The sequence below is a fragment of the Rhinolophus sinicus genome, chromosome 1 (genome assembly GCF_057876585.1).
Source record: "Rhinolophus sinicus isolate RSI-liver-muscle chromosome 1, RSI-T2T, whole genome shotgun sequence".
Classification (NCBI taxonomy): Eukaryota; Metazoa; Chordata; class Mammalia; order Chiroptera; family Rhinolophidae; genus Rhinolophus; species Rhinolophus sinicus.
This window is the reverse complement of record NC_142501.1, coordinates 143,489,858-143,516,720: the sequence shown is the minus strand read 5'-3', so window position 1 is coordinate 143,516,720 and position 26,863 is coordinate 143,489,858. Positions and strand designations below refer to the sequence as shown.

Below are 26,863 nucleotides of genomic sequence, written 5' to 3'. Positions count from 1 at the left end.
AGTTGTCTTGAAAATTCATCTGATTTACAACCACCCGGTTGATGACCCCTACGTTTTGAGAGAGCCCAGAGGAGAGCTGTTTATTAATATAAGGATGCAAAGTCATGAAGGTTTGAGCTGGTCCATGTTGGACAACAGTGGGGATCTGATTTCATTGATGGGGTTCTTATTGCTGAAGGTTTTAAAAACAAAGGTCCTAGTTCCTGAGCGTGGGAGTGAATTATGTGCTGTGGGAAGGAAGATGCAGAGGCAGGAAGCCTCTACTCCCAACTCAGCTCCCACTGATCTGAGCTCATGGAGAAGAGCGTGGACTTTCCATGGCCTCTTTTAATGACCTGACTTTTCTGTGGTCTGATAACCATGCCTGCAAAGGAAGAAGGCAGGCAGGTTCATGTCCAGCTCTGCTGCGGTGGCAAGTGGTCAGGGGATGGGATGATGTGAAGAACGCCTAGACCTTCTCTACCTTCCTTGTCCTCTAACCTAGTCTGTTTTGGGGGACCTTTCTAATCAAATCGAGCCACACGCAGCCTTTACTAAAGTGATGGGTGTGGTGAGGTGGCTATTTCAGGTGGGGGCATCAGGGAGCCCTGTTTATGTCCATTTCACAGGTCCTACATCTAGTCTGTTTGCCCTGCAGATCTGGAGCCTCAGTAATCAGCAATTCTAGAATCATGACCGATGCTCTCAAACACACATGAAACTTGTCAGTTTATGGAATGGAATGGACCTTCCCACTAAGCAATGTATTTGCTCTTTGGAATGCTCTAAGTATCAACATATATAACAGAGGACTAGTAGTTAGAATTAATGGTAGTCACATAAAAAAATAAAAGATCAAGACAAAGGCCTTTACTCGGGCTGTGTCAGAACCTATTAGATTGGAGCAAAAGTAATTGCGGTTTTTGCAAATTTTAACCTTTTAAACCGCAATTACGTTTGCACCAACCTAATAGTAAGTCATCCCTGTATTTCTAAAGTGCTCTTCTTTCCAAAGCCCAAAATATTTGAGACTGTCAAACACAGGATTTCTCTTCCTGCAGGAGTAGCGTTGCTGCCCACGACTCCATTTCTCTTTCTTTATAGTTTACGTTTGGTCTTAGACCGTTGGTGTAGGTTTTAACTGGGCTACTACTTTACACTGTACATCCTACTCTATCTGCAAAGTTTTTCAGACATGGCTGTGTGCAGTGGAGCCATTCATTGGATAAGGAATAAAAGAAATAGAGGTTTGATAGTCTTGTCAAATTACAAAGTGGGTACTGACATGAAAAATACTAGAAACTACTTTTTTTCTATAAAGAGGTAAAACTCAACTGATGTCTTGGTAAGCCCCTGGTGCTGGATGCTTTGCATGGAAGCTCTGAGAGTGGCTAACGCCTGTCTCTTATCATCCAGGCCAGTGAAAGGCAAGTTCACCTCGTCGTGTCCCGCCAGGTTCGTCAGCAGAGTCCTGACATCTTTCAGGAAGCCGGCTGGAGCAGCAACGGCAGCCGGTCCCCGGGGCCAGGGGACAGGAGCAACACTTCCAAGGTGAGGCCCAGCCAGGGTATGTCCACTGCTCCTGAGGGAGCTATTTCTTGGGAAGGCTTCACACTTTAACATTTCTGTGTCATCTTCGGACTTTGTCACTGAAACACTATTGGACTTGTCCCAAAATCCCACCTTCCAGACCTGGTGAGAGAACAGGTGTCTCGCATCTAAGCAGGACAAAGGAAGGTGCTGGTGGGTGTTGAAACCTGATCTTGCAGACCTCATATAGGGACCTACTTTCTAGTCTAAGCCAAAAAGATGTCATGTTTTTTCAATAGTCATTTTAAGGACTGTTTTCCATTCACTTTGAAATGAAACAAGAGGTTTGCTTGGCTTCTGGTTTTTGAAGTTCCCAGTCTGCCTGAAAATTAATAATTCCCCTGCTAGTTTTAGTATGTTTGTTTTTGCAGAAGGACCCCCCAAAATAATGTAAACACTTAAAGTTCATGTACATTAGGAAGTGGTGGGGATTGGGGCAAACCAGAGAGCACATGTCCTACCTCATGCAATTCAAATCCAGAAAAATTTTAAAACACTGTGGATGAAGCAGAATGCATCTGTAGGCAGAATGCATCTTTCAGGCTGCCAATTTGCGTTCTCTCTTTAAATGATATGACTCAGCCCAATTTCTGCTTCTGTCTGAGGCTAATATTAGAGGTAGTGTGGTTGCTTCTCCATTTGGATGGGTGTCTAAGCAACACAAATCTTGCTTAGACGAAATTCAGAGTACTTATAGCCTTGGCTTGGCAGCCTATTGTGATAGCAATGAGTTTCTAGCCATCGTTTCTCTTGGGATTTGGTTTCATTACATCACAGAGAGAGAGAGAGAGACAGAGAGAGAGAGAGAGAAATCTTATAGGTAGTCCATTCTTCTTGCAAAAGAAATTTAAGGAATGCCTATATTTCACATAAGGTTATATTTCAGTTTGGAATAACTCACGATTTTGAATTTTTGAACAATGTATGCAGAAACAATACTCAAAAATTTCATTTTGGAACATTGCTGCTTTGTAGGCTGTTGATTTGTAGGCCCCGCCCCTTTCTCCAGCCAGCCCTGCCCCATAAATCCATATATTCCAGCCTTATTTACAATAAGTAATCTAGGCAGACCCAGTACCTCCTGCTAAAATATTTTATGGATAATAAGGACTCACTGGTGTCTTTTCACTAATAAATACCATTAGTGTGTTTAAATTTAACTAACGCTATTAATGGAAAACTAGTTTATTTGCTTAATTAAAGTTTCCGTCTAATTAATTATAGTTGAATTAACTAGACCATATTCTATTCTAGTTCATTAAACCAGTAAGAACGAGGCTTCCACCAGCACTGTGGTTGTATAATCCCTTCCTCCTAACTCGCATAAATCATGGAAAGAGCCAAGATGAGCTGATCAAATTTTTGCTGCAACCCTCTGTCTTGTGTTCAATTCCTGGAAAACACAGAACAAACTGGTCTAGTGGAAAACTGTAATTATTTTCACTTTATCATTCTATCTGCCTTCTGAAATAGCTCTCACATACACACAAAATGTGGCCTATTTAAAATGAAACTATATGGCTCTTTGATGATTTAGGTTTTTATGATCCTACTGAAGTTTTGTTTTATTTAGGAAACATGGCTTTTTGAAAACAGGAGTTTAAATTACGCAAAGAAATACCAAAGAAGGCAAATCAAGATTTGTGAGACAAAAGTTTTCAGCAAATTGAAAAGTTAAAGGATAATAGGCATCAAACGTAGGAGTGTGGTTACCTCTGGGGGAGAAGAAAGGGAGTATGGCCAGAGAGGGAGTGCAACCACCGGTATACAGGGAACTTCTCACACTGCGTTGAACGTAACATGAGGGTTACGTTCACCTTTATATTTTTTTTCTGTCTAAAATACTTTATTTTCAAAATCTGAAGCAAATATTCTATATGTATTTTTAATAGCTGAGTGATAAGTGCACAGGTGCCCGATCTTTTTTAATCAGCTTAAACTATTTTATTATAAACTATGTCTTTAAACATTAGGAGCATCCTGAAATGGGGGAAGGGGAATGGGGAGAAAACACAGATGGAAAAGATCTCTGTGGTATTTAACTTTCCTTCTCCCCAACCAAAGTTAGGTAAGTCTGGTTATGGAGGGTTAATGGGGGCATCTGGGTTTTTCCATTCCTACCGTGGTGTCTCTCTCGTGGGGAAGGCAAATGCTGGAGGAGACCCAGGGCACATGGACACTTAGACACATTTCTTATTTGGGGTTCTCCAGTCGTGTGTGGAGCCCATAGGCGCTCAGCCAAACATCGTTGCTCAGCGCAGCGAGGCATTTGTTAAGCAATGAAGGAAGTATGGAAGACAATTCTGCTCTCCAGTAACTTGCATCTACGAACATAAATAACACGTCTCTGCAGCCAGGAAGACATAGGTTTGCACATTCCAAATCTTGAATGTCATATATTTTATTTGACAGAATTGGATTTGGGTTGATTTCTCTAGTCAATGAAATAGTTAAACTCTTTCTGGAAAACATGGGTAATTCTTTCATGTATTTTTCTGAGATACCTGAAAATTGATAGATTAATTTATATCATGTGTTTAAATATTACCTCTAAAAGCAAAGTGGTTTGGTAGGGAGAGCATGGATTTAGAGTCAGACATCCTGGGTTTTCCTCCTAACATCTGTGTTTCATTTACCAGACTTTTTTTTTTAAATGGTGAGTTTTGGTTTGCCTGCCTTGACCCACGTAAGTAGATAATATTATATTTCCTTCCTTTTCCATGAAGGAGTATCTGGACAATCTGTACATTATTCAAGGAATATTTATTCAAAACAAAATAATTAAAGCCTCACTAAGTCCTATTAATTGGAGTGACAGAAGAGCAGCCAGTATAACTTCTGGAATATTTCATAAGACATGTAATTATGCTACTTTCAAATGTACTTAGTAACATTTTTTTAACCAAAGTATTCTCAGGTAAAAGCCATATTTTCCATTTGGTTGCGTGTCTTTTAGCCACGTTTGCAGCATGTGGGCATTACCTATTTCATAGATGAAGTTAGAGGGAGCTTGAGTGATTACATTATTACAAATCTTATAAGCTAATTACTAACTGCAAACCCAAATAATAGTAAAAGATGTTCAAACTTACCACAGAGAGGCAATTAAATTATTGTAATCTTTTTTTTCCACCTGGGAAAATATTGTGTATGTTGATAAAACCCAGTATTGGCAGAATTGTGGGAAATCAGCATTTTCACAGTGTATTGGTGAGATTACAAATGATAAAACTGTTTCAAAGGTAAGTTATCAATATCTATCAAAATGTAAAATGCCCAGGCTGTTTGATTTAGCCATACTTCTAGGACATTAGCCTAAATAATTACACAAGTGCACAAGATATGTATGCCTAAGGATGTTTGCAGTGTCACTGTTTAATTTTGCGGAAGACGGTAGACAAGCTCAGTGGTCATCAGTGGGGGGTATGGCATCCACACAAAGTACTAGGCAGCTATTCAGGCATGAGATACTGTGTGTCTACACGCACGTTACACACACACACCTTTCCCAGAGCATTCCATACTGTTTTAGACCATCACCATGGGAGACTCAACAACTACCCTTCCAACACCCCATCCCCCATGTGGAAATAATGAGTAAGCCCTTCTTTGTGAAGATCAGGAGTAAATGCTTTACAAATATACCCCTGGAATAGCTGAAGGGCAGCCAGTAGGAGTCTCTGGGTTTAAAACACTTGTCAAGTTGGGGGCATTTCAGAACTGCCTGCATCCCCAAGCGGGGCTCTTTTGAGAGATGTTTGTAATTACAGGGACACCTTGAATCTAATTGCTTTTCAGAAGGGAAAAAGTCACGTACTGAGAATGGGTCTTGAGAGCCTCTCTGAATCTACCCCTTGGCCTCAGCCAGAATGCTAGGACCACTGTGTTCATACTATTATTGTCTTATTTTGAAACTTCTCTCTAAAGAAAAGTCCTATTTCACTTTTACAGCCCTCATCTGATAACCATTCTCTTCAAGGCTCTTCAAAGTTCTGGTGTTTATATAGACACAACCCAGAACTTACAAGGACTAATTGTAACATACACCTTGCCATAATTATTCAGTTTGTGATTTATTGTCCTATTACTACCAAACACAATTTGTAGCAATTTGCAATTTATCCATTGATTCAACAAACATGTACTTACCATCTTCGATGTGCTAAGTGTTGTGTTCAGTGCTAAGGATACAGTAATATGTCATTACTGTATACAATAAGGCCATTAAAACATAGGTAACTTAGGAAATCATGAGGTAGTAAGTACACAAAAAGCCCAGGCTTATCTTGCTTCATATGGATGCATTTAAAATTGACCCCGCATATGCAGGTAATATGATGTCAACCATTAGATTTACAGAAGTTTAATTATAACTCATTTGATTTGTTGAACAGATATTTTGACAGAAAGTATTTATTAAGAAGTCTCTCACCTTCACTGATCTGTCCGGTTCCACCTCTACTCCCATAAACCACTTTTTCTTCCAGATTTTATGAAAATGAAACTTCTCATTTCTCTCTTTTTTAAAACAGAAGGTAGTTTACTTACACTTTGTTCTGTATCTTGATTTTTTATATCAGATGTTTTTAAATTTTCTTTCTTTAGATAAAACTGTAAGTTATGTTTTGAGCACAGACTTCTTCGAGGTTTGATCAAGTGTTTTATTTGCAGTGCACATGCCTAGTCTGAATCCCATAGAGGTCAGTCACTGCACCAGCAGGGAGAACACATTTTTAGAAAAGTATGTATCAATATGCATTCATCGATAAACACTGCCCTGACCTACTCTCTATCTCATTGCTTCAAGCTAATGCTGCATGTAACTTTGCATGTTTTCAGTCTAGTGTTGTTGAATCAGAATCAGTTCTTAACTTTTCAAAAGTTGGTCCACAGGGTACACAATACAATGTGAATACTATATTTTTATATTTACATTTGATATATTTACATTGTTATGTAATGAAATGAAAGAGTACACCTATGTATTATTTACAGATGCTAAAGAGGCTAATTGGGAGGAACCTAGACATTGCTGAGTTTTTAAAACGAGTGTATCTATGAAATCCATTATTTTTCTGAGTATTTCTACAACTGATTACCTCCATAAATTAAACTGGGACAATTTAATTAAGTGCTTACTTTTTTAAGTTAGAAAACTTCCTGATGTTCATGAATGACAATAGTTTTATGAAATGTTGACTTTATCACTAACAGGAATAAATCAATCACTTGAAAAATTTTGGGTATCGTTCCCTTTGTATGCTTAGTATTCCTCCAGTGATCTCCACCCTGTTCCTCTTTCCTTTTTACTGGTCCTGTTTGAAATGTAAAATTTCTGAGTCAACCTATGGAATTTGGGATAATGTAACTCTGAGGGTGGGGGGCAAAGCAAGGATTCTCTACACATCTTTCTCTGAGACCAAGCACCATCATCATATATTTATGGTTTTGGTAGTTTTTGTGTGTAGGAAATACCAACCCATTTGTGAACAAATGTGCTGTTTTTCTGTCTTTAGCCCCTCCATCCTGCGGTCACTTGTCATGAGAAGGTGGTAAGTGTCCGAAAAGACCCCAGCGAATCTCTCGGCATGACCGTTGCAGGGGGAGCATCACATAGGGAGTGGGATTTGCCGATCTATGTCATCAGTGTTGAGCCCGGAGGAGTCATAAGCAAAGATGGAAGAATAAAAACAGGTAAACAGACTTAGGTTCTGGGGCAGCAGCATGTTAAAAGGAATTAGCAGCTTGCTGGGTTAAGTAACTGTTTCCAGAATTAACAAGAGAATGCAAGGGAGATCTGGCCAGACATCTGATACCCATTGACCATGGTTGGATTGAGTATAGGTGTGGAACTGTTTACCCCCTCTTCAGGTGGGCTGATGTGGGCGCCATACTGCTTGCTACCTACCGTGTTTCCCTGAAAATAAGACCAGGTCTTATATTAAGGTTTGCTCCAAAAGACACATTAGGGCTTATGTTCAGGGGATGTCATCCTGAAAAATCATGCTAGGGCTTATTTTCCGGTTAAGTCTTATTTTCAGAGAAACATGGTAGTGAAGCAAGTACCTGCAAACTATGCCAAGAATAGGAAAATGCTAGTTATGAGCAAGTTGTCTTAGGTAAATAGCATAATTTGTTCTACTTCTTCTAAATGATTCTTTGCTGGATTGATCCAGCGATGAAACTATTCATGAATTGTTCCATTTTATAGGTTGGATAGGAGAAATAATTTGATAGGAGGCTGATAGATTTCAAATGAAAGTGCCATGCTATAGGTACTTTCCCACTGGTGAAAAGTATTTCATCACTTTAATCTTATGTGTCCTGGGCTACTTTGAATGAAGATGTCAAATGTATATCCTTAATAATATTGTCAATACACATGAAGGGTAGCTCAGATGGTTAAGCAATTATGTCATTTAAGAGTTCAGATTCAAAGATAAAATTGAAGCTTCTGAAGTACAATTGCTCAGCCTGTGGAGCCACAGGGGGATGGCATGTTAAGGGATTCAGTCTGCCAACCTAATGGCACTTCTTTTGGAGTCAGGAAGGACTCAAGGCCTTTCCCATCTTTCTCCTCGTTATGGTTATTCTGTGTAAAAAAGATAATGTTCATAGGCAGAAAATCAGGCAAGAGAGAAAATAGAAAATGGAGGTTGGGAGGTACGTATTTCAGTTTTTCTTGCTTTTCTTTTTCACCCAAGCATGTGGGTTGAGAATGACGTCGACCAAGAAGCACTTGTTAGTGAGAGAACATGCGCAGAGGATTATAAGATACGATGTATGAAAATGGTCCAGCACATAGTAGGTGCTTACCCAAGGGTAGTTCTTAGTACTTTTGCAATGAATAGAAAAAGTTGTTAACCCTTTCCGCTTCTTTAAGAACAGTTGCAGGCCCACTTTTCTTAAATGCTATAGACTCCTCTGCCAGATACTCGGGTAGTTTCTTATTCATTCAAATCATATTTAATAAGGGTGCCTACCACACACTGGGCTCTGTGCAGGTGCTGGGAGCTTTTGCCAAGTACTCTCCCTTTGTGCTATAAACAGGAAACAAAAAAGGAGTGAAAATGTAGATTTTCTTTGACTAAATGGTAAATGAGGACAATTTATCTTCCTTTGCTTCCTTTCCTTCCCTTCCTCCCTCCCTCAAGAGCCAACACTAATGGGTATGCTTTAGACACCTCCACACATGACGTACCAATGCTTTGGGACATACATAGTTCACCATTTGCCAAGAACCCAGCCTCATGTCACCGCAAGAGACTAATGACATGCCGCCCCCCACCCGCCACTACTTCCCGCATCCCAGTCTGTCCCTGCCCCTTTGCACTGTATGCATAAGTTCCTATTTGCGCTCTCACTAAGGGTAGCTTCTGCTTTTCTGGCTATTAGGTGACATTTTGTTAAACGTGAATGGGACTGAACTAACAGAGGTCAACCGGAGCGAGGCCGTTGCATTATTAAAAAGCACATCCTCCTCGATGGTTCTTAAAGCTTTGGAAGTTGAACAATGTGAGCCCCAGGAAGACAGCAACAGCCCAGCAGCCCTGGACTCCAACCACAATAGGGCCCCACCAGGCGACTGGTCTCCTTCCTGGGTCATGTGGCTGAAATTACCACGGTGAGTCCCAATGTGACATCCTTGGGGAGGTGTGGGAGGGAACAAGTGCATTTCTTAGACCACTCTTCTACTCCCTTGGGCTGATTCATGGCACTAGCATCTTAATGAACCCCAGACTTGGTCATGGGACTACCTGAAATAATTTTGTCTGAAAACACACGCAGAAATCCTAGGGCAGGAATGAAAGCCTGGATGTGGAAACATTAGGCATCACATTGAGGGGCTCACAGGTCTGCCATGTACAGTGGTTTTGGTTGTCAAGGCAACCGGGAGCTCAGCTAATGGAGAAGGGGCTGAAATCCAGCTTGTGTTCACACACACACCCTTGGAGCAGGGTCTGCTTCACCTTGCCGATTTGCTAGTGGCAGCCCTCGGCACTTGCCGGGAGGATGACTCTCTTCTGTGGTTTTACCTCTAGCTTTTGGGCAGCCCCAGCTAAACATAAAGCAACACAGAACACTGCCTTCACTCCTATGGTGAAGCATGTGCTGACTGAGGACACGGCTCAGATCTCCTCTCCCTCCCGAGCTCCTACTCTTGGGAGGTTCTTGTATAACATTTCAGGAAGCAGCTGGATTGTCATTTTAGTGAGATGTAACTAGAGCATTACAGTGAAGCCGTTTGTCTCACATAGACACTTCAGGAAAAGATTTGGGGTACCCTTGCTATATGGCTGTATACAAAAATTAAATATTCAGTAAGACAGATACTCATAAATTGGGGTTTGCTCACCTGCATCAGAGCAGAAACTCTTGGCCTTCAGAAAATGTCTTATTCCAAATGAACGATTTAAGTGTTAAATATTAGAGTCACTGAAGATGTGCTGGCTAGGGTTAAATGAATGAAAGCAGGCTGTTTGGTTTTAGTACATTTTTCTTGAGGGTGGAGATAGGCTGGATCTCTCTCATTCTTTAAAATTTTAAATGAGGCTTTTTTAAAAAAAATCAAAAAACCCTGAGTCAAATACAAATACTTTAGTTTCCTTGCTGAGCCCTCACTAACTGATAAATTTTAAAGAAGTACATTTTTAAAGAGTTGAAAACTGAGCACTGAGGCAGTTTTTAAATCTTTAAACATTTTAGAATTGAATCTGGGTAGAAGAGAGTGTTACTTTAACTGATTTTATTTTTAAAAAATCTTTTTGAAACTGAAACCTATCCATATAGATCATTTTATTTTTTGTGTTTCAAAGTTATTTGTTATATAATCAAGGTTCGTGTAAGACAGAAGAAATGTGTGATGCTTTTTACTCCAAATACACCTGAATGAATGGCTTTCTCTCCCTCTACCTTTTGCCTTGGGAGAGCACTTCCTTCCTCCTGCCCGTACAGTCTGGATTTTGCTCATGTCCTTTGAAAGAGCAGAAAGGCAGTGTGAAGCAGGGCCAGCAAAGACAACACTGGTTTTCAGTCACCCTGGCAATTCTTAAGTTTCCTTAATTTCTTTCTCTCCTCGCAATAACTTAATAAGTAAGCACAGTACAACATTCAGAGGGTACCAAATAATATAGTGAAAGAGTTTCCCAACCATCCCCTCAGATCTCCTCAACATTTAATCTGTTATCAGATGATCTATCACGTATTCTCTAGAAAATGCCACTGTATGCTTATAAGAAAATGAGAGTGAAAAGTCAAGTATCTTACTATTATGATAAAAGTATTTTTTGATCTTCAGACCATGTAAGGCACATAATTTGTGAGCCACACTTTGGTAGAGGCTCAAGTGAAAATACGGACATCCACTGAGAAGTGGGTTGAAGAAAATGGAGCCCTTGAAGGAGACTGAGAAGGAACAGCCAGTGAAAGAACAAAAAAATATACATATAGCTTCAAGAGCAACCCAAGCTTCACCATACTAATCAATTCCTTTCAATGGAGTTTAAATTATTTTAGAGATAATCATAATTTTCTTATTTGGAAAAATTACCAAACTCCTTGCTAATCTTTATACTAGCCAAATCTTCTTCAATTTGGCCTAAATTTAGAGGGCTCAAAATAGGAAAAAAGCTCACATACTCACATTTAAATTTACAGTTTAACAAATGTTAATGACCAACTTCATCACTTAACAAAAAATTTCACGAGAAACTTTTTATTGGTTTTTCAAAAAGTAGTTATTTTAAGGTACAGCTTATAAACAAAACAATCATATCTTGATTTTTAGCAACATGAAAATGTTAATTTTCTTTCAAACCGGTTCCTAGACTGGGGGATTTTAGAGTCAAATCCATCTCCTGACATACCTCTGTCCCAACTAACAGTTTACTTAGCCTGCACCTATTCAACTGCCACTGAACAGTAAAAGAAATCATTTCTTCAATCTAATTTTCTATTTTAGCTGGGATGCGCTACTCATTTACCGAAGACCTGTGGTCTTCTCCCATTTCTTTTATAACCTGCTATTCCATTTACTGCCAGTTTTCTCTTCTCCAATACGAATCATTCTTAATCTTTATCTTAATCTTTAAATGCACAATTTTCATTTACTTTATGCCTACAGGCTTCTCTACAACCTTTATCAAGTATGTGGAACTACATATAAACTGATATTTTTCAGAAGTCAAAATTTCAGCAAATGCATTAGACTAGGTTTAAATTTTTTTCACTGATTAATCATTTATTCAAAGAATTTTTGCCTTCATTAAAATTATTTATATCTACAAGTAAAATATGACATCCATAAGTATGCTTGAATTTGGTTCATCAGTAAGGATTTAGGCATGTCCAACTTTTTAATAAAAACTGAGGCATTAAAATCCTTAAGCCAAAAAGGACTCTCTCCCAGTAGAGATATAAACAAAACAGATGGTATCATTTTTTTTTTTTTTAAGGGTGTCTAGCTATGGAAAACAGTTCAATTAGAAAAAGCCAGCTAACACCACAAAAGTCAATGGGCTATGACACAATTTTAAGTGAGACCCATCTACTGCTATTTATCTTTAAAAATGCCAATAATTAACTGAGTTCAACTTAAAAATGTAATCAAATGTACATGCACATTTTATTTCAGGTACCTGTATAACTGTAAAGATGTTATATTGCGAAGAAACACAGCTGGAAGTCTGGGCTTCTGCATTGTAGGAGGTTATGAAGAATACAATGGGAACAAACCTTTTTTTATCAAATCCATTGTTGAAGGAACACCAGCTTACAATGATGGAAGAATTAGGTAATAACTACTTAGCAAAACACTTATATTCAAAATTTTGTTTTATACATGTAAAAAAAAGCTTGGCCCCACTTGAAATAAGTCATGTTATTATACTTTTATCATCGTAAGAAATTAAACACATTTATGTAGCATTCAATTTCTAAGAAATCCAAAATGATTAGTTACTCTGGGTCCCATACAGCAACTTGCTATACTTTCAGCATCCCTTCTAACATAAGCTGAATGGAAAGGGACTTTGCAGAATTTAAGTGAAGAGGGAAGGAAGAACACCTTAATTAGCAGTAATTAAAATCGACAGATGTAGCAAAACCTAGGACCACCAAAAAAACCTGCATTAGCTTCAGTTACAGATCAAAATGTTAACCATATACCTTGCTTTTTTATTTACTTTTTTAGATGTGGTGATATTCTTCTTGCTGTCAATGGCAGAAGTACATCAGGAATGACACATGCTTGCTTGGCAAGAATGCTGAAAGAACTTAAAGGAAAAATTACGCTCACTATTGTTTCTTGGCCTGGCACTTTTTTATAGAATGGTGGGTCACAGAGAAACAGGAAATGACAAATAAGCTAAGTTGAAACAATATATTTATCTTGTCAATTTTTGTATTGAAAGGTTACATTGTAAAAATGTAAATTTTAATGTCAGGAAAAGTACGATCTAATGAGAGCTAATTACACCTCAAAATATAATTCTCAAAACAAACATTACTAATAGTTTCTATTCAGTGTGGAGGATTTCGCATCACTCTACAACTTTAAGTTTATATTTTTCTATTCAATAAAAAACTCACAAACAGCTGAAATGGTTTGTATGCCCCCACTGAACTTGAATCATACAATTAAATTAAAAATTCTGGTATATGCTGAGGTCTGCAAAGGCTACATTATGGGTACTTTAAAAACAATTTACAGTCAGAGAATTTTAAAAGTGCATTGCTGAAAAATGTTCCTTTTATCAAATGAAAAATAAATATTTTTCAAAAATTATAGTTGTCTTTTAGTATGCGATACTAAATTCATTTCTATGATCACTAATTAGAATATCCTAGTAATTCATTCAAAACCATTTTTTACCATTACTGACAAATACCTCCTAAAGATTAATCCTAAAATGCTCACAGAATTATAAACTTGTTTTTTCTTAGATTTAGACTAAAGCTCGTCATTTATTTTTAGTCACAATATAGTTAGTAACTATAAGAACTCTGCATGCTGCTCAACCAATGGAGCTTTGGAAAGAGCATTAAGAAAGGGCAAACCAGCTTGACCCTGGCTCACATAGATGACCATGAGGCAATTCAAATGTGTGTCACAGTGACGAGTGTCCATGTGCCTGCTAGAAACTACACATAGGGTAAAGTATTTCACAGAGGTCACCCCAAATACCTTTAGATTTTATTAAGTTGGATATAAAACTTCCTCATTTAATTTCACCATAAAACCAGATTTAGAACACTGAAAACTGGCTATCAAAAAATTAGGATATCAAAACTGTGTAAGTTCTTTAATATGCTAAGCAACAGTTCCACAGCAGTAATGATGAAAGACTCAAGACTCAGAGGTGCCTTTTGCACTGCAACCCACCAGACCCTAGTATTTGATTAACTCAAAGGTCAAGGTTCCACCTTGGCTATAGTTTTCTTATCAGATACTGGTATGTACATAGCTAAACATAGCTCTTTAAATTCCCTGCTGTGTGACTCATTCACATTACTTTGTTGGATATAAAGTTATCGCTGTCTTATTTTAAATACTACAAGACAAAAATTTTTAACTTAACATGAAAAATTCACTCTTTTATTTTGAAAAAAAAAAAAAAAATGTTCATACTAACAGAAGATTAAAGGTAAATTTCTTCAACATTATCCAGAAAAATAACAAGATTTATAGCATCTATTTCTGGCCCTAATATACACAAAAGGTTATACCATGACTATTCTGCAGGTGTAGCTTCAGTGCTCTCCTGTTCAGGGGCAGGCTCACTGCCAGCTTCTTTTCCTTCTTTGCTTCTTTTAGATTTTTTGTGCTTGTGTCTCCTGTGACTGTCTCCTTCCTCACTTTCATGGCGACGTCTACTATTACTGAAGAAAAAGAAAGGTGTGTTCTTCAAAATGTTTAAGTACACAAGTAGTGACAAAAATCAATCCACTTTGTATAGTTAAATCCTCAATACTGGATTTTAGACATTTTAATCCATTCTTTTTCTCACAAAAACATTTTGAAGAGTTATCAATTTTTTTGTGAATTTTTTATGCTGAGATTCTATTTACATTACAGGTTCACCTTCACCAATATTATCCTACATTTCCAGGGTTACATATACTTTATTCTGAAAGACTAATTACAAACGAGAAACTAAAGCACTAAGTCAGAACAGGAAATACTTTCTAGGGTTGATTTTAAGCAAACAATCGGCATTAAAAATTTAATACTGATTTTTTTCTGGAGACTACAAGGCCGTGAATTTCCTTTGATTAAACTGAACATTGCTTTAATGATACTTACTATTAAAGACTGGTTCATATGCCAGATTCCCCCCTCTCTCAACAAAGTAACGTAATAAGTCTAATTCTCTCATATATTATTTTATATTTCATGCTAATTTTGGTTTATGGGCATTAAATAGTCTTGTTAGATTTAAAAATCTTTGTTGAAGCCTATAAGGAATCATTTCAAGAGATTATTCTTAATCTTCCAATTAGGAACATGTATGCTCTACTGGTTATTGGGAAATGTTTGTTTTTACTTCCTGAAGTCAAATCAGTTTCTCTCTTAGCTTCAAAGAGATTCACTATTTTATTAAAGAACAAACCTTCGAGATGACTTGTGTCTAGTTTCCTCTTTCTCTCTGTGTCGTCTTTCTCTATGTCGTTCTTCTTTCTCTCGACTTGCTCTGTGACGTTCATAACCTCTTTCTGCATAATCCCTATATCTGTATCGTTCTTCATCACTGAAATTGGAACAGAAACTTTTCTTGACAACTATACTGTTAATAGTGAATGATTTCAAACTATGAAAGAAGAGATGTGATCAGTCCAAACCAGACGCCCCCACGTTAGCACCTTAGAGAGAATACATGCAAAATTATTTGTTGTACTGAGGAAAATAATGCCATTCCCAAATTGGTACTAGTTCTAATACAAAAACACCAAATATATAATAATACACATAATGTTAAGGGGCCAATTTTGTTCTGTGCTTTCAAAATTGTTACAGGGTAGAAATTTTATATAAAACCGTTTTTCTTCAAAAATTGGTAGCTGTAATGATTTACATTTTAATCAGCTTTCTTTTACTCCTTTTAGAATTAAAAGCACGTTTGTGTATCTCAGATTTCCAATCAAAATTCTTACAAAATCTTGGATACACAGTTAAGATTCTAAAAATATTTTTTAAATATTTGGTTCATAACGGCTACATAGTAGAAAGCAGACAGTTCTTAAGTTTTTCAATCACAAAGAATATATCATCCAATGAAAAGGTATAAGTATGAAAAACAGAGGGACATCAAAGCAATTTCTGTAATTTCCACACAAAATGCAGACAAAAAATTGCCTTTGGACACACTTGCAGTCTGACATCTCAACGACTTAATATTTTATGTGTGTGTGGCTGGGAGAAGAGGTGAAGAGAAGGGATTTACATGGCTATAACTTCAAATGCATAAACTTAAGGTGTACCTCCATTTTCTGATTTTGGACAGAAGAGGCTGGTGAAACTGGAAAGGATGGCTAGTCAGAGGTAGTCTTACTTTACCTCCCTAGACCTGTCCTCTTTTCACATTCACTCACTGACACTCCTCTCTATCTCTCTTAATTCTTCAAGTCACTTTTATTTTTTTGTTGTTGTTCAGCATAGAAGTCAATACTTTCTACAACCTAGTATCAGTAAACTTTCTCACTTAGAATCATTAAAAATATCTTTTAGAGCACTGTGTAAAGAGCCTTGGTTTCTAGAAATGTTTAATACAAATTATTAATTTGTCTGAAGCATCAAGGTATTAATGAATCTGAGAGAGAGTAATAGGAGATAGAATCAGGTGAAAGTATAAGCCATATAAATAACGAAGTAGTCTGCGTCTCCTAGCAATGATTCCGTAGTGCAATGCCTAATGCCACGTTACTGTTGACCAAGATACTATTGCCTGTGATATACTACATTTTAAAAATGTTTTATTAAAAAAGAAAATGTATTAATATATATATATATACATATATATACACATATATGTGTATATGTGTCTGTGTACATATGTATACATACCATAAATACGTCCTTTGTATTTGGAAGGTGGAAGCAAACCACCAGAAAGGCCAAGTTCCAGGACAGGCCATGTAGAGTGGTGGGAAGGGTCTAGGCAGAGAAGGCCCAGGCGCATATCCTGATTCTGCTACTTACTAAATGTGTGCTCCAGGGGAAGTTACTTAACCTCTCTAAACATCAGTTTTCTCATCTGTAAAATTGACAACAATCTTTTTCAGGGTAGCTGTAGAATTGACAATAATATTTAAAGTGCTTAGTATAAGAGAAGGCCCTCAATAAATGGCAGGTGACATGTATGCTAACCATCTTCAGTAAATTTATCGTATTTTGCTGTGTATAATGCACTCTTGCACAACTTTGTGAGGGAAAAACAAGGATATGCATTATATATGGGTAGTACTAATTTGTATGTATATGTTTTTAATTCCTTTAATTATGCTTATGAGTTAAAAGTGTAACTCTAGAAATCAATAACGATACCAGTGTGCAAAATAATACCCTGGAAAATGATAATCGGTTTTGCTGAACTTACGACATGAACTTGCAATGACGAAGCGTTCTTGGCCTTCTATGATGTGTAAATATCGTAAATTTGTTACTGGTACATAAAATTTCTTGTACCCTGTATTTGTTGTTTTGTAATTATTTGTTACATATTATAAAATTTCTTGTACAATAATATGTTGAAAAAAATAAATGCTAAAATTCCTTTATAATACAAAAAAAGTACCTAAATGTAAAGAAATAAAAATTTGAATTAAAATGAAATTTTTTTTTTTCCCCTGGAAGTTTGGGCCAAAAATGTGGGTGTGCATTATACATGGGAACGCCTTATACACAGCAAAATACAGTAATGCTAAATATTTTAGTAGCAGAACACTTTTAGTGAAGATGACTAACCCTGCAATAATTAATGTTTCTGAAGCAGAATAAATTCACACCCATCAGGACAAATGAATATTATCCTCTTAAAAAATGAGGCTCTCTTTGTAATGATTCCAACTGGATTTACATAAAAATAAGTAAGGTCAATTATTTCATAATTTGTCATTTGTAACTTTACTGTAACATCAACTCTTGATAGCTTTGAGGACTTTTAAGATTCTGAAGGCAGCCATATAATAGGAACCTTACTACAGATGGTGGAAGACTTGGCCTCACACACAAAATATAAAGACCCCTTTCCTCCCACCCCCTTCTCTGATAAGCAGCTGCAGCACAAAGGTTTCTCTAGGTCTGGAAATCATTAGAGTTCATTTCAAACACCCTAGAATGAACAGACTTCTTTCTGGCCCACAATTAAGTGGCCTAAAGACCAGATGTTGAAAATGCTCTGTAATTTTCAAAACAATGACCCCATAATTTATAACACAGCGCATACTACATGCCATATTGCTAAAATGTCAGTCTTCAGGGAAAAAAATGGCCTTATACTTCATTTGGATTTTCCAGAGAAAACTTCATTCCTGGGATAATTCAGAACAACACAAAATTCCTCCACCTTTTGTCTCTGTGGCCTTGAACTTTTAGTCAGATTTAGGTAAACATGATTTCTGATGCTCTACAGCTTAGCAACCTGAAAATTAAATGTGGTTTAACCATTAACGCTTTTAGTTTCAATAAAAATTAAGTAGCATTTATGCGTGTGTTTGAAACAGAAGAATCAGAGAATTTAGCCTCAAATGTTCTATAAACCATGTACTATTTATACTTATGCAAAGCAAATTTATGAGCTCTAGCAAAGCCCTTTCTTTGTCTTCTTTCCTATCAAGTTTTGCATTAAGCTCCTTAACTTGTGAATATGAACATTCTAGAGATGGCAGTGCTGTCTCAAATAAATTCATTTTATCTACATTAGAAACAATTCAACTATCTAGAAAGTAATGCTCTTGAACCAAACAGTCATACTAACTTATGTGGCTAAAGTTAATAACACATGTCCCACCACATAAACACAAAACATACATATTTACACATACACACAAACATATATGTATCATAACTTTACTTATTTAGTTAATAAAATGTTATCAGGTGCCTACAATGTATAAGTCTTTTTATTAGGAGCTACAAGAAGGAAAAAAAATTAATGAATCTTATTCAGTTTCTTATTGCACACTTTTTTTAGATAAAGTTTTAAAGTACTAACCAGTCCTACTCACCTTGACAGTATTATATGGTTAAATCTGAAAGGGTAATGTATGAATAATTCTGTATCCTCAGCACACAACTCTGTGCCTGGTACATAACAGACTCAGAAAATGTCCGTTACATGAATATAAGAATTTATTGGGTCCCCCTCCCCCACCCCCTCAAAAAAAAAAGGAAAAAGAAGTCAAGTGCATAGAGAGTAATAAGGAAAATGAAAAAATGTTTAAACTGCCTAATTTCAAGATTAGAAAGCATTTTAAGTAATATCTCAACTACATTTCCAGTAGATAGCAGGGCTCTACCATTGCCTTAATTTCTTTATGCTTCCATTTCCTCATCTGGTAAGTAAAAATTTAGACTAGATCCCTAAGGACCTTTTAGATTAGCAAGTCTATGACTAGATGACCACATCTAACAATATAAATGCTACCTGAATCAAGCATATGCTCACATCCTGAATTGATGTACTGCTTCACCTCATCTAGCAAAATCAGAAAACTGTTTATGTATCTTATGTTTATTTATCTCATCCATAAAAACAGTTGGCATGCAAAAAGTTACATTTAACTTATTTCATTCTACACTGTGATGGTACTTAGACTGATATGTTAACATGAAAGATGCCCAAATGAATGTTTTGGTTGTAATAAAGGTTGATTTTTGTTCATTTCAAATACTTTCTGGCTAACAGTTGCACCAACACTTTTCAAAATTGTTTTTTCTCTATTGTATTCGCCTTCTTCCTCTGAAATATGTAAGTCATTTTATTCACTGATACCATTACGTGCTAGGCATTACTGTACAAAGTGCTGACGATACAGAAATGAAAAATGGTGGTGGTCAATGCTCTTAAAGAGGCTTACTAAGACAGACATGCTTTAAGGGAAAAGTAAAAAGATTTAAAGACTGTTGCTTTAGACAGTGGGAACCCCCATGAATAGCCTTGATGCTTTTAAAACGGCTATCATAACTACTTTTCAAGCAATCCTTTCCCAACTGAATTAGATTTTCCATCCTATTACCAAATATAAATTATATAATGCACATGTGTACAAACTCCTGCATATTCAACAAACCTGTTGAAAACACTTGGTGTAGGACTGTGATCACGCTCCCTCTCTCTCTCTCTGGTGCGCTCTCTTTCTCTGTCCCGATCACGATCTCGCTCTCGGTCTCTGTCTCTATCTCTATCTCGGTCTTTCTCTCTTCTTGCATAATAGTCCCATTGCTTGCTGGTGTCCACAAGACTAGGCCACGCAGGAGCAGAACCAGGAAGGTGGGGAAAGGCAACTAAAGAACAAAAAAAATAAATAAATAAAATATATAGATAGATATATACATATAAATAATTAAAAACAAAAGTTATGGTACTTGGTTTTTGAAGACTAGATAAATAAAACATGATAATCTCTGACAAGATTACAAAAAAGAGACAACATAAACAATACCAGAACCACATAACTAATACCAAAAAGGGACCACAACTACAGATGTCGCAGAGATTAAATAATGCAAATATTATACACTTTATACCAACACATTTAAAAACTTAGCTGAAATAGACTAATTCCTAAAAATAACTGAATGAATACACAACTTACCAAACAAAAGAGACTCAAAAATAAAAAGAAATCTTAAATAGTCCCATGACTATTAAAACATTAATATCAGTAATATAAACCCTTTCCACAAGACCAGCTGGCTTTTATAGGTGAATCTTACTAACTTGTAAGGTATAGACCATTCACACAAACTTCCAGAAAATAGAAAAAAAGATCACCCCGTAACTTACCCCATGTAGGTTGTATAACCTTAATACCAAAACCAGTTAAGAACAGTGCAAAATATAGGAAAATCATAGGTCAATCTTACATATTAACTTAGATGTTAAAAACCTAGATAAATCACTATTTTTTAAAACATAATCAATCACGATCTGAAAAGATGTTACAAATTATAGTGAAAGTTGAACAGGAAACTGGATACATGTTAGATATATATTATATTATATATTATATATATTATATATACATATCTCAATACATATATATCTCAATACATATATATCTATATATTTCAATGCATGTATCTGTATACATGTATCTCAATACATATATATATAAATACATATATATATCTCAATACATGTATCTATCTATTTATATAATAAATACCAAATTCTATTTCTAAATACAAGCAAATACAAACAGAACATGGTGTTCTAATGAATATACCATTTACAACAACAACAAAAATATTAGGTACCTATAGCTAAATCTAACAGAAGATTTGCAAGAAGTGTGTGGAGGTACTAGCACTTAATTGAAACACATTAAAAACCAACTCCCTAAATGGATAGAGTCCTAGTTCACAGATGAACTCATGTTGTAAGGTATAAATTTCATACAAACTGATACAGAACATCAACTGAATTCCAATATTATGGTGTAACAGCACGGACTCTGGAACCAGGCTGCAGGGTTTCAAATACTGACTGCCACTTAGCGTATGATATTGGGCAAATTCCTTAATCTGGATGTTCTTCAATTTCCTCATCCACAGAATGGGGATAATAACAGTATGCCTACGTTATAAGGCTGTCAGAATTACATGAGTTTAAGTGTCTGTCATATAGTAAGCATAACATAAATGTTAGTTATTAATCAAAATCTCAACAGTTTTTCAGAACTTGTAAAGTTGGTTCTAAAATGCACATATAGTAAGAGCAATGGCCCAATTTTTCTGAAGCAGAGTAAAGGAGATTTTGCTGAACTAGGTATCAGATTTACTATGAAACTCATAATTAAGATAGTGTGGCATTATTAGCACAAGGATAGTTTAATTAACAAAATGAATAGTCTAGGTAACAGAGAAACAGATTTGTGCATACATGGAAATTGATACAAGAATGGAAATGACATTGTAGATCCCTCAAGTAAGGAAAGACTATTCAACAAATGACACTGGGACAATTATACCTTTATAACAGGCAAAATTTAATTTTTCAGATGGCTTAAGGACATACATGTGGAAAAACAAAATTTGAAAACTTTTTGGAGAAAGTATGTATTGGAGAATATTTTTTATATTCTCAAGGTTGAGAAAGTCATGGTTCAAATATGAACCCAATTAAAATGTGGTACGATTTTACACAGTTGATAAAGTGTATGATGCTAATTTTAATATATTTACTATAAGAACCTTCTCCTTTAAGTGGCCTGAGTATTATAATAATCTCTACAATATATAATATTTACATAGTCATAATAAGCAAATATGGTTTATTATCTAGCTTGTAGAATAAAAAATGTATTGGGGCACAAATAATTTTGGTTATAGGACAAATATGTTATATGTAAGAGTAAAGTTGACCAAAGCTGGGAAGCAGAAGGGGAGGAATAGGTGAAGGCTTAAAAAGATGCACAGTAGTAGTGATTGATTATACATGAAAAAGAAGGCAGGTATATAAATAAAAAGAGGAACAAAAATGATAGCATTTCACCAGTGGCTGAAAGGAGAGGGATAGAGATGGTAACTGAGCAAAATACACATCTATCACAGTAGGAACACATGGTATCTAGTTATATAAATCAAGAAATAGGTTGATAAGCCTATGTAGAAATGCCACGCAGATCATCAGAAATGAAAACCATTAAAAATGCTTACAGTTCTTCCATATTCCTGCACAAGATTATTTTTTAACTAGGTCTTATTTTATAAGCACAATCTTAGTATTAATATGCACATCACCAAAAATTAGTATTTCCATGTATAATTAGTACTTGAGGATAAATCACAAAATTGTAAAATAAATAAAATAAACAAAGGTAACAGAATTACCAACAAAGAGGAAGCTGTATTTACCATTTCATTTCAAAGCTTTGTTTGACTATGATGAAGAAAACACCTAACTTTCCTGTTTAATTCTTACAATACGCTTTATAATTGTTACTACTTTAAAAGTGCTTAACTTAAAAAAACAAAAGGTCTCGAAGAGTCAGGGTGGTAAGCAGTGAGCAGAAAACTCTTATTTTTGAGATTAAAATTTTGCATATATTATTTTGAGAAAAAGTTAAGTGTTTAAAAGTATATTTAAAAAATGAAATCTTCCACTGTGTATGTAATCTCAAGAATACAGTCTTATTCTTTCTGATATGGGTTATTCCTCACGTTCATCTGTATTGAAACAAATACATAAGGAATTTAATCACAAAGCAGAAAATGACAAGTGCCATAAAAGAAGTAAAAATAAAATTTTAATTACTTTAACAAGTGATGCTTATGAACAAGTACTTACATATTACAGGCACTGTGCCGAGCACTTTATATTCAAACTTTATTTTACAGATGAAGAAAACAATTTAGGTTATTTAACTTATTCAAAGTTAGTAAGGTAAGTTGTACCCAGGACCCAAACCTAGGCAACTGCAGAGTCTATGCTTTAACAATTATGCTACACTGCCTCACGGTGTAGAAAAGGGAGGGAACTGGGAACTCGTTGGAGATGGTGGCGATAATCATAAAATTAACAGCTAATATTTGGGTATTTATTACATGGCAGGACTAAGGTGCTTCAATGTACTCTCATTAAACTTCACTTTATGAAGAAGAATTATGCTCTCCATTAATGGTTGAAGATCTATAAAAGTCACATAAGTAACGAGAGGGCAAGGCAAGATTCCAACTTAAGGAGTATGATTTCTTAGGAGGCCAATATAAAAAGGAAAAGGTAATATGATCAATGAAACAAGTAAGTCAACAGAAAGACTATCTTTTGAGGTGAATGAATGGCATATGTGGTTTTAAATAAAGTGGGTCTGAAGGACAGTACAATCCTCTGATACAGATACCTAGAAGGCAACTGGAAGTTTATGACTGGTACTTATCGCTGAACTATCACCAAGACTTACAATTATTATAAATTCCACTGTGTAAGCCTTTGGAACCATTTAGTTTTCTCCATCCCCGATGGTACTACCTAAATACAGGACACCATAATTTCTTCCTCTGGATTACAGTCATGTGCCACTTACCAATGGAGATACATTCTGAGAAATACGTCATTAGGCAATTTCCTCTGTGCAAACATCAGAGTACTGACACAAACCTGGATGATACAGCCCACTACACACCTAAGCTATCTGGTATAGCCTATTGCTCCTAGGCTACAAGCCATTACAGCATGTTACTGAATAAAACAACACAAGATTGAATCAAGCACTAGAGAAAATGATGCAATCAAGAGCTGAAGTAAGCACAAGATGTATGAAGCCGTTGCTGGTGTAACCCGACATACTGTTTTACAGCAAACTTTTTGTTTTTTAAGTAGAAAGAGTATACTCTAAAATAATCACAAAAAGCATAGTAAATACAAACCAGTAACATAGTCTTTATTATCGAGCATCATGTACTGTACATAACTGTACGTGCTATACTTATACGACTGGCAGCACAGCAGGTGTATTTACACCAGCATCACCACAAACACGTGAGTCATGCATTACGATGGCTGTAATGTGACCAGACAACAGGAATTTTTCAGCTCCATTAAAGTCTTATGGGACCACAGTCATATATGCAGTCCGTCCCTGACACGTCGTTATGCAGCACACGACTGGACTCCGACAGCTTCTTGTTCTCACCTTTCTGCTCACTCTACAAATCCACAATTTCCTCACAGTAGGCATCCAGAATGGACCTTTCTTCAATGTAAATCTAGCAATTTCACAACTTGGCATAAAACTAAACTGCTCCTGACGCCCTCTGAATAAGGTGGGAACTCTTCTATAGCATGGTTGTAAGGCCCTGCATGATCTCCTCTCATTGCTAGGTATTCCTCATGGCATCCTGTACACGCCTACCATGCTCTCTCTCTCTCACCTCCATGTCTTTGAACATAATTTGAACTCCAAATCACATCATCTATGGTTCTATCCCTCTAAAGTGGCAGACTCCTGCACTATGCTCCCATGATACCCTCTTCTATCACCTGGCGGTTTACTCACTAACCTATAAATTTGATAAGGGCAAGCCTATGCCTATGTCTAGTTTACTGTATCACTAAAACGTAGTACAATGCACAGCACTTTTAAAATAAATGAATAAATGATCAAGAGATCTAAGCAGAAAGTGGTATGAGAAGGCCTTAGAATGGGTAGTCAGGAATGAACATGAAAGAGGACCTAGCCAAACGATCTGCAAGAAAAGATAAATCAGTGAGGGGGAACGATGAGAACAAGGCTAGCTGGATGCTCTGAGGCAAGAAACAGAGATTACGGACAATGCAGACTGAGGCAATTTGGTGACAAATCCTAAATCCTTTTAGAAAAAGACATGGTATAAATATCCATGTTGTATTACCATCCGTTAACTTTTAAAAGTACAATTGATAAGGAAATAAAAATCATTCTGTTAAGTAACCTGTAATATATGTAAGACCTAGTTATTCCTTCAGTTAATACTTTTTAATTGCTCTGTAGGATAGTATTTTAAACCATGGAAGTAAGTTTTTATTGCTATGGAAATATTTAAGTACTTTATTGATTCAAATTTAATCTGGTAATTAAAATTAAAACTCACCATTGCCATATGGAAAAGCACGTGCAGAACGACTATCATAACCAGAAGAATGTCCACTGTTGAAGAAAAATGTATTTTTATGTGCTGAATTTTAATACTTCGGTGCAAATGCAAAACATAAAGGGAGAATTATGACTTTTATTTATCCATAATATACTGATAAGCTTTAATTACGTAATTTTATTTAATTCTAAAGACACAGGCTTTTTAACCTTCCAAAATACTAAACCTAACACCCATTTGTAAATAAAAATATAGTTTGCTAATACTATTTAACGTGAATAATCCAATCAATTCAGCACAACTCACAAGATAACAGAAACTATGAGGCTCTAGAAAATTTGAGACTTAGTTAAAATTTAGTCTTAAAACAAACTAGTTTTAATGGTTATAAGTCAGAAATTCAGCCCCACTGACAGGATCAACAAATAATACTTTTTAACATTTTGACTGAGAAAACAAATATATATTTAACAAGGATTTAATCAAATTAAATGCTTATGTTCTTACAATTTTAATCATATTTTTTGAAAATCATATGCATAGTTTGATGCTATTAATGTAATGCTCTCACAATTTTCCTGTCTTTTTGTATAATTTGAATCACTTTTTCAGAAATATACTATTTTTATTGAATTTATTTGCTATTTGAGAGGAAATAATAATAGCCAACATTTATCAGTAATTTCTATCTCCCGAGAATTATGCTGATGCTTTATATTCACTAGCTGTTTTAACCTTCACAATTCTATCAACCCTATTTGGTGAAAAACTGAATCTCAAAGACTAGTAATGAGCCTTGCCTAGCAACACAAATCTGAGAAATTAGGAAGGTAAATTTGAATCAAGCCTGTGTGATGCCAAAGCCTATGTTGTTAAACACCATATTGCCATCCCTGAGATATTCTTTTATTTAATGTAAAACATGTTTTAATAATTTTGGTCCCCCTTTAGAGACATTTTTATTTCTATCTTGAAATGAGTCATCTATTTTCATAAAAATAGTAATATGCTGTTTATGTGAGAAAACAGCATTCTAACATAACCCATAAGTGCAGGGTATAAAAATAAGGCTACTGCCATGCAGAACAGATCCAATCCTCCTTTGTAGAAGCTGAGTTACAGCAAGGTATCAAGGAATAAGGTAGCTTTCCTTTACTATGGTCCCTGATAATAGCTGTCCTTACTTAATCCTAAAAGACATGCATTATTCATGATTACCTGTATTTCCCACAAAACTGACTATGCCAAGTTTTTACCATTAGAAGTTTCTAATCAGTGTGTCATAAATCAAAAGATGACATTTCAAAATACTATCATTTATGTTTTTTTCCTCCTGTTTTGTTATTGGTCTGTAGGTCCAACATCTTATTATAAAATAACTATCATAGATCTAGACTTAAACAAATTAAAAGACATGTATTACTGTTTATAAAATTACATCTTTGAAAATATTACCAAGATACGTATATGATTCTTCTGTCAAAAGCCTATCAATGATAA

The 26,863-nt window shown here is 35.8% G+C and overlaps 2 protein-coding genes across 35 annotated transcripts in view; one reads left to right on the top strand and one right to left on the bottom strand.

Moving 5' to 3' along the window:
* Positions 1-14,194, top strand: part of LNX1 (ligand of numb-protein X 1) — a 109,769-nt gene extending 95,575 nt beyond the window's left edge. For 4 of the 5 annotated variants that reach the window (XM_088790277.1, XM_019740123.3, XM_019740122.3 and 1 more), the window contains 5 exons: positions 1,396-1,530; positions 7,086-7,263; positions 8,965-9,193; positions 12,203-12,361; positions 12,761-13,045. In XM_088790277.1, the coding sequence (XP_088646403.1) occupies positions 1,396-1,530; positions 7,086-7,263; positions 8,965-9,193; positions 12,203-12,361; positions 12,761-12,896 (837 nt within the window). In that variant the 3' untranslated portion in view covers positions 12,897-13,045. Of the gene's footprint in view, positions 1-1,395; positions 1,531-7,085; positions 7,264-8,964; positions 9,194-12,202; positions 12,362-12,760 lie in introns of all 5 variants that reach the window. The other variant, XM_019740125.3, reaches the window with a different exon arrangement.
* Positions 11,261-26,863, bottom strand: part of FIP1L1 (factor interacting with PAPOLA and CPSF1) — a 63,049-nt gene continuing 47,446 nt past the window's right edge. For 25 of the 30 annotated variants that reach the window (XM_019740135.3, XM_019740136.3, XM_019740132.3 and 22 more), the window contains 4 exons: positions 25,361-25,416; positions 19,858-20,071; positions 15,180-15,317; positions 14,135-14,448 (listed from right to left, as the gene is read on the bottom strand). In XM_019740135.3, coding sequence (XP_019595694.1) covers positions 14,301-14,448; positions 15,180-15,317; positions 19,858-20,071; positions 25,361-25,416 — 556 coding nt within the window. In that variant the 3' untranslated portion in view covers positions 14,135-14,300. Of the gene's footprint in view, positions 12,843-14,134; positions 14,449-15,179; positions 15,318-19,857; positions 20,072-25,360; positions 25,417-26,863 lie in introns of those variants that run through there. The other 5 variants (XM_074324548.2, XM_019740127.3, XM_074324550.2 and 2 more) reach the window with 3 other exon arrangements.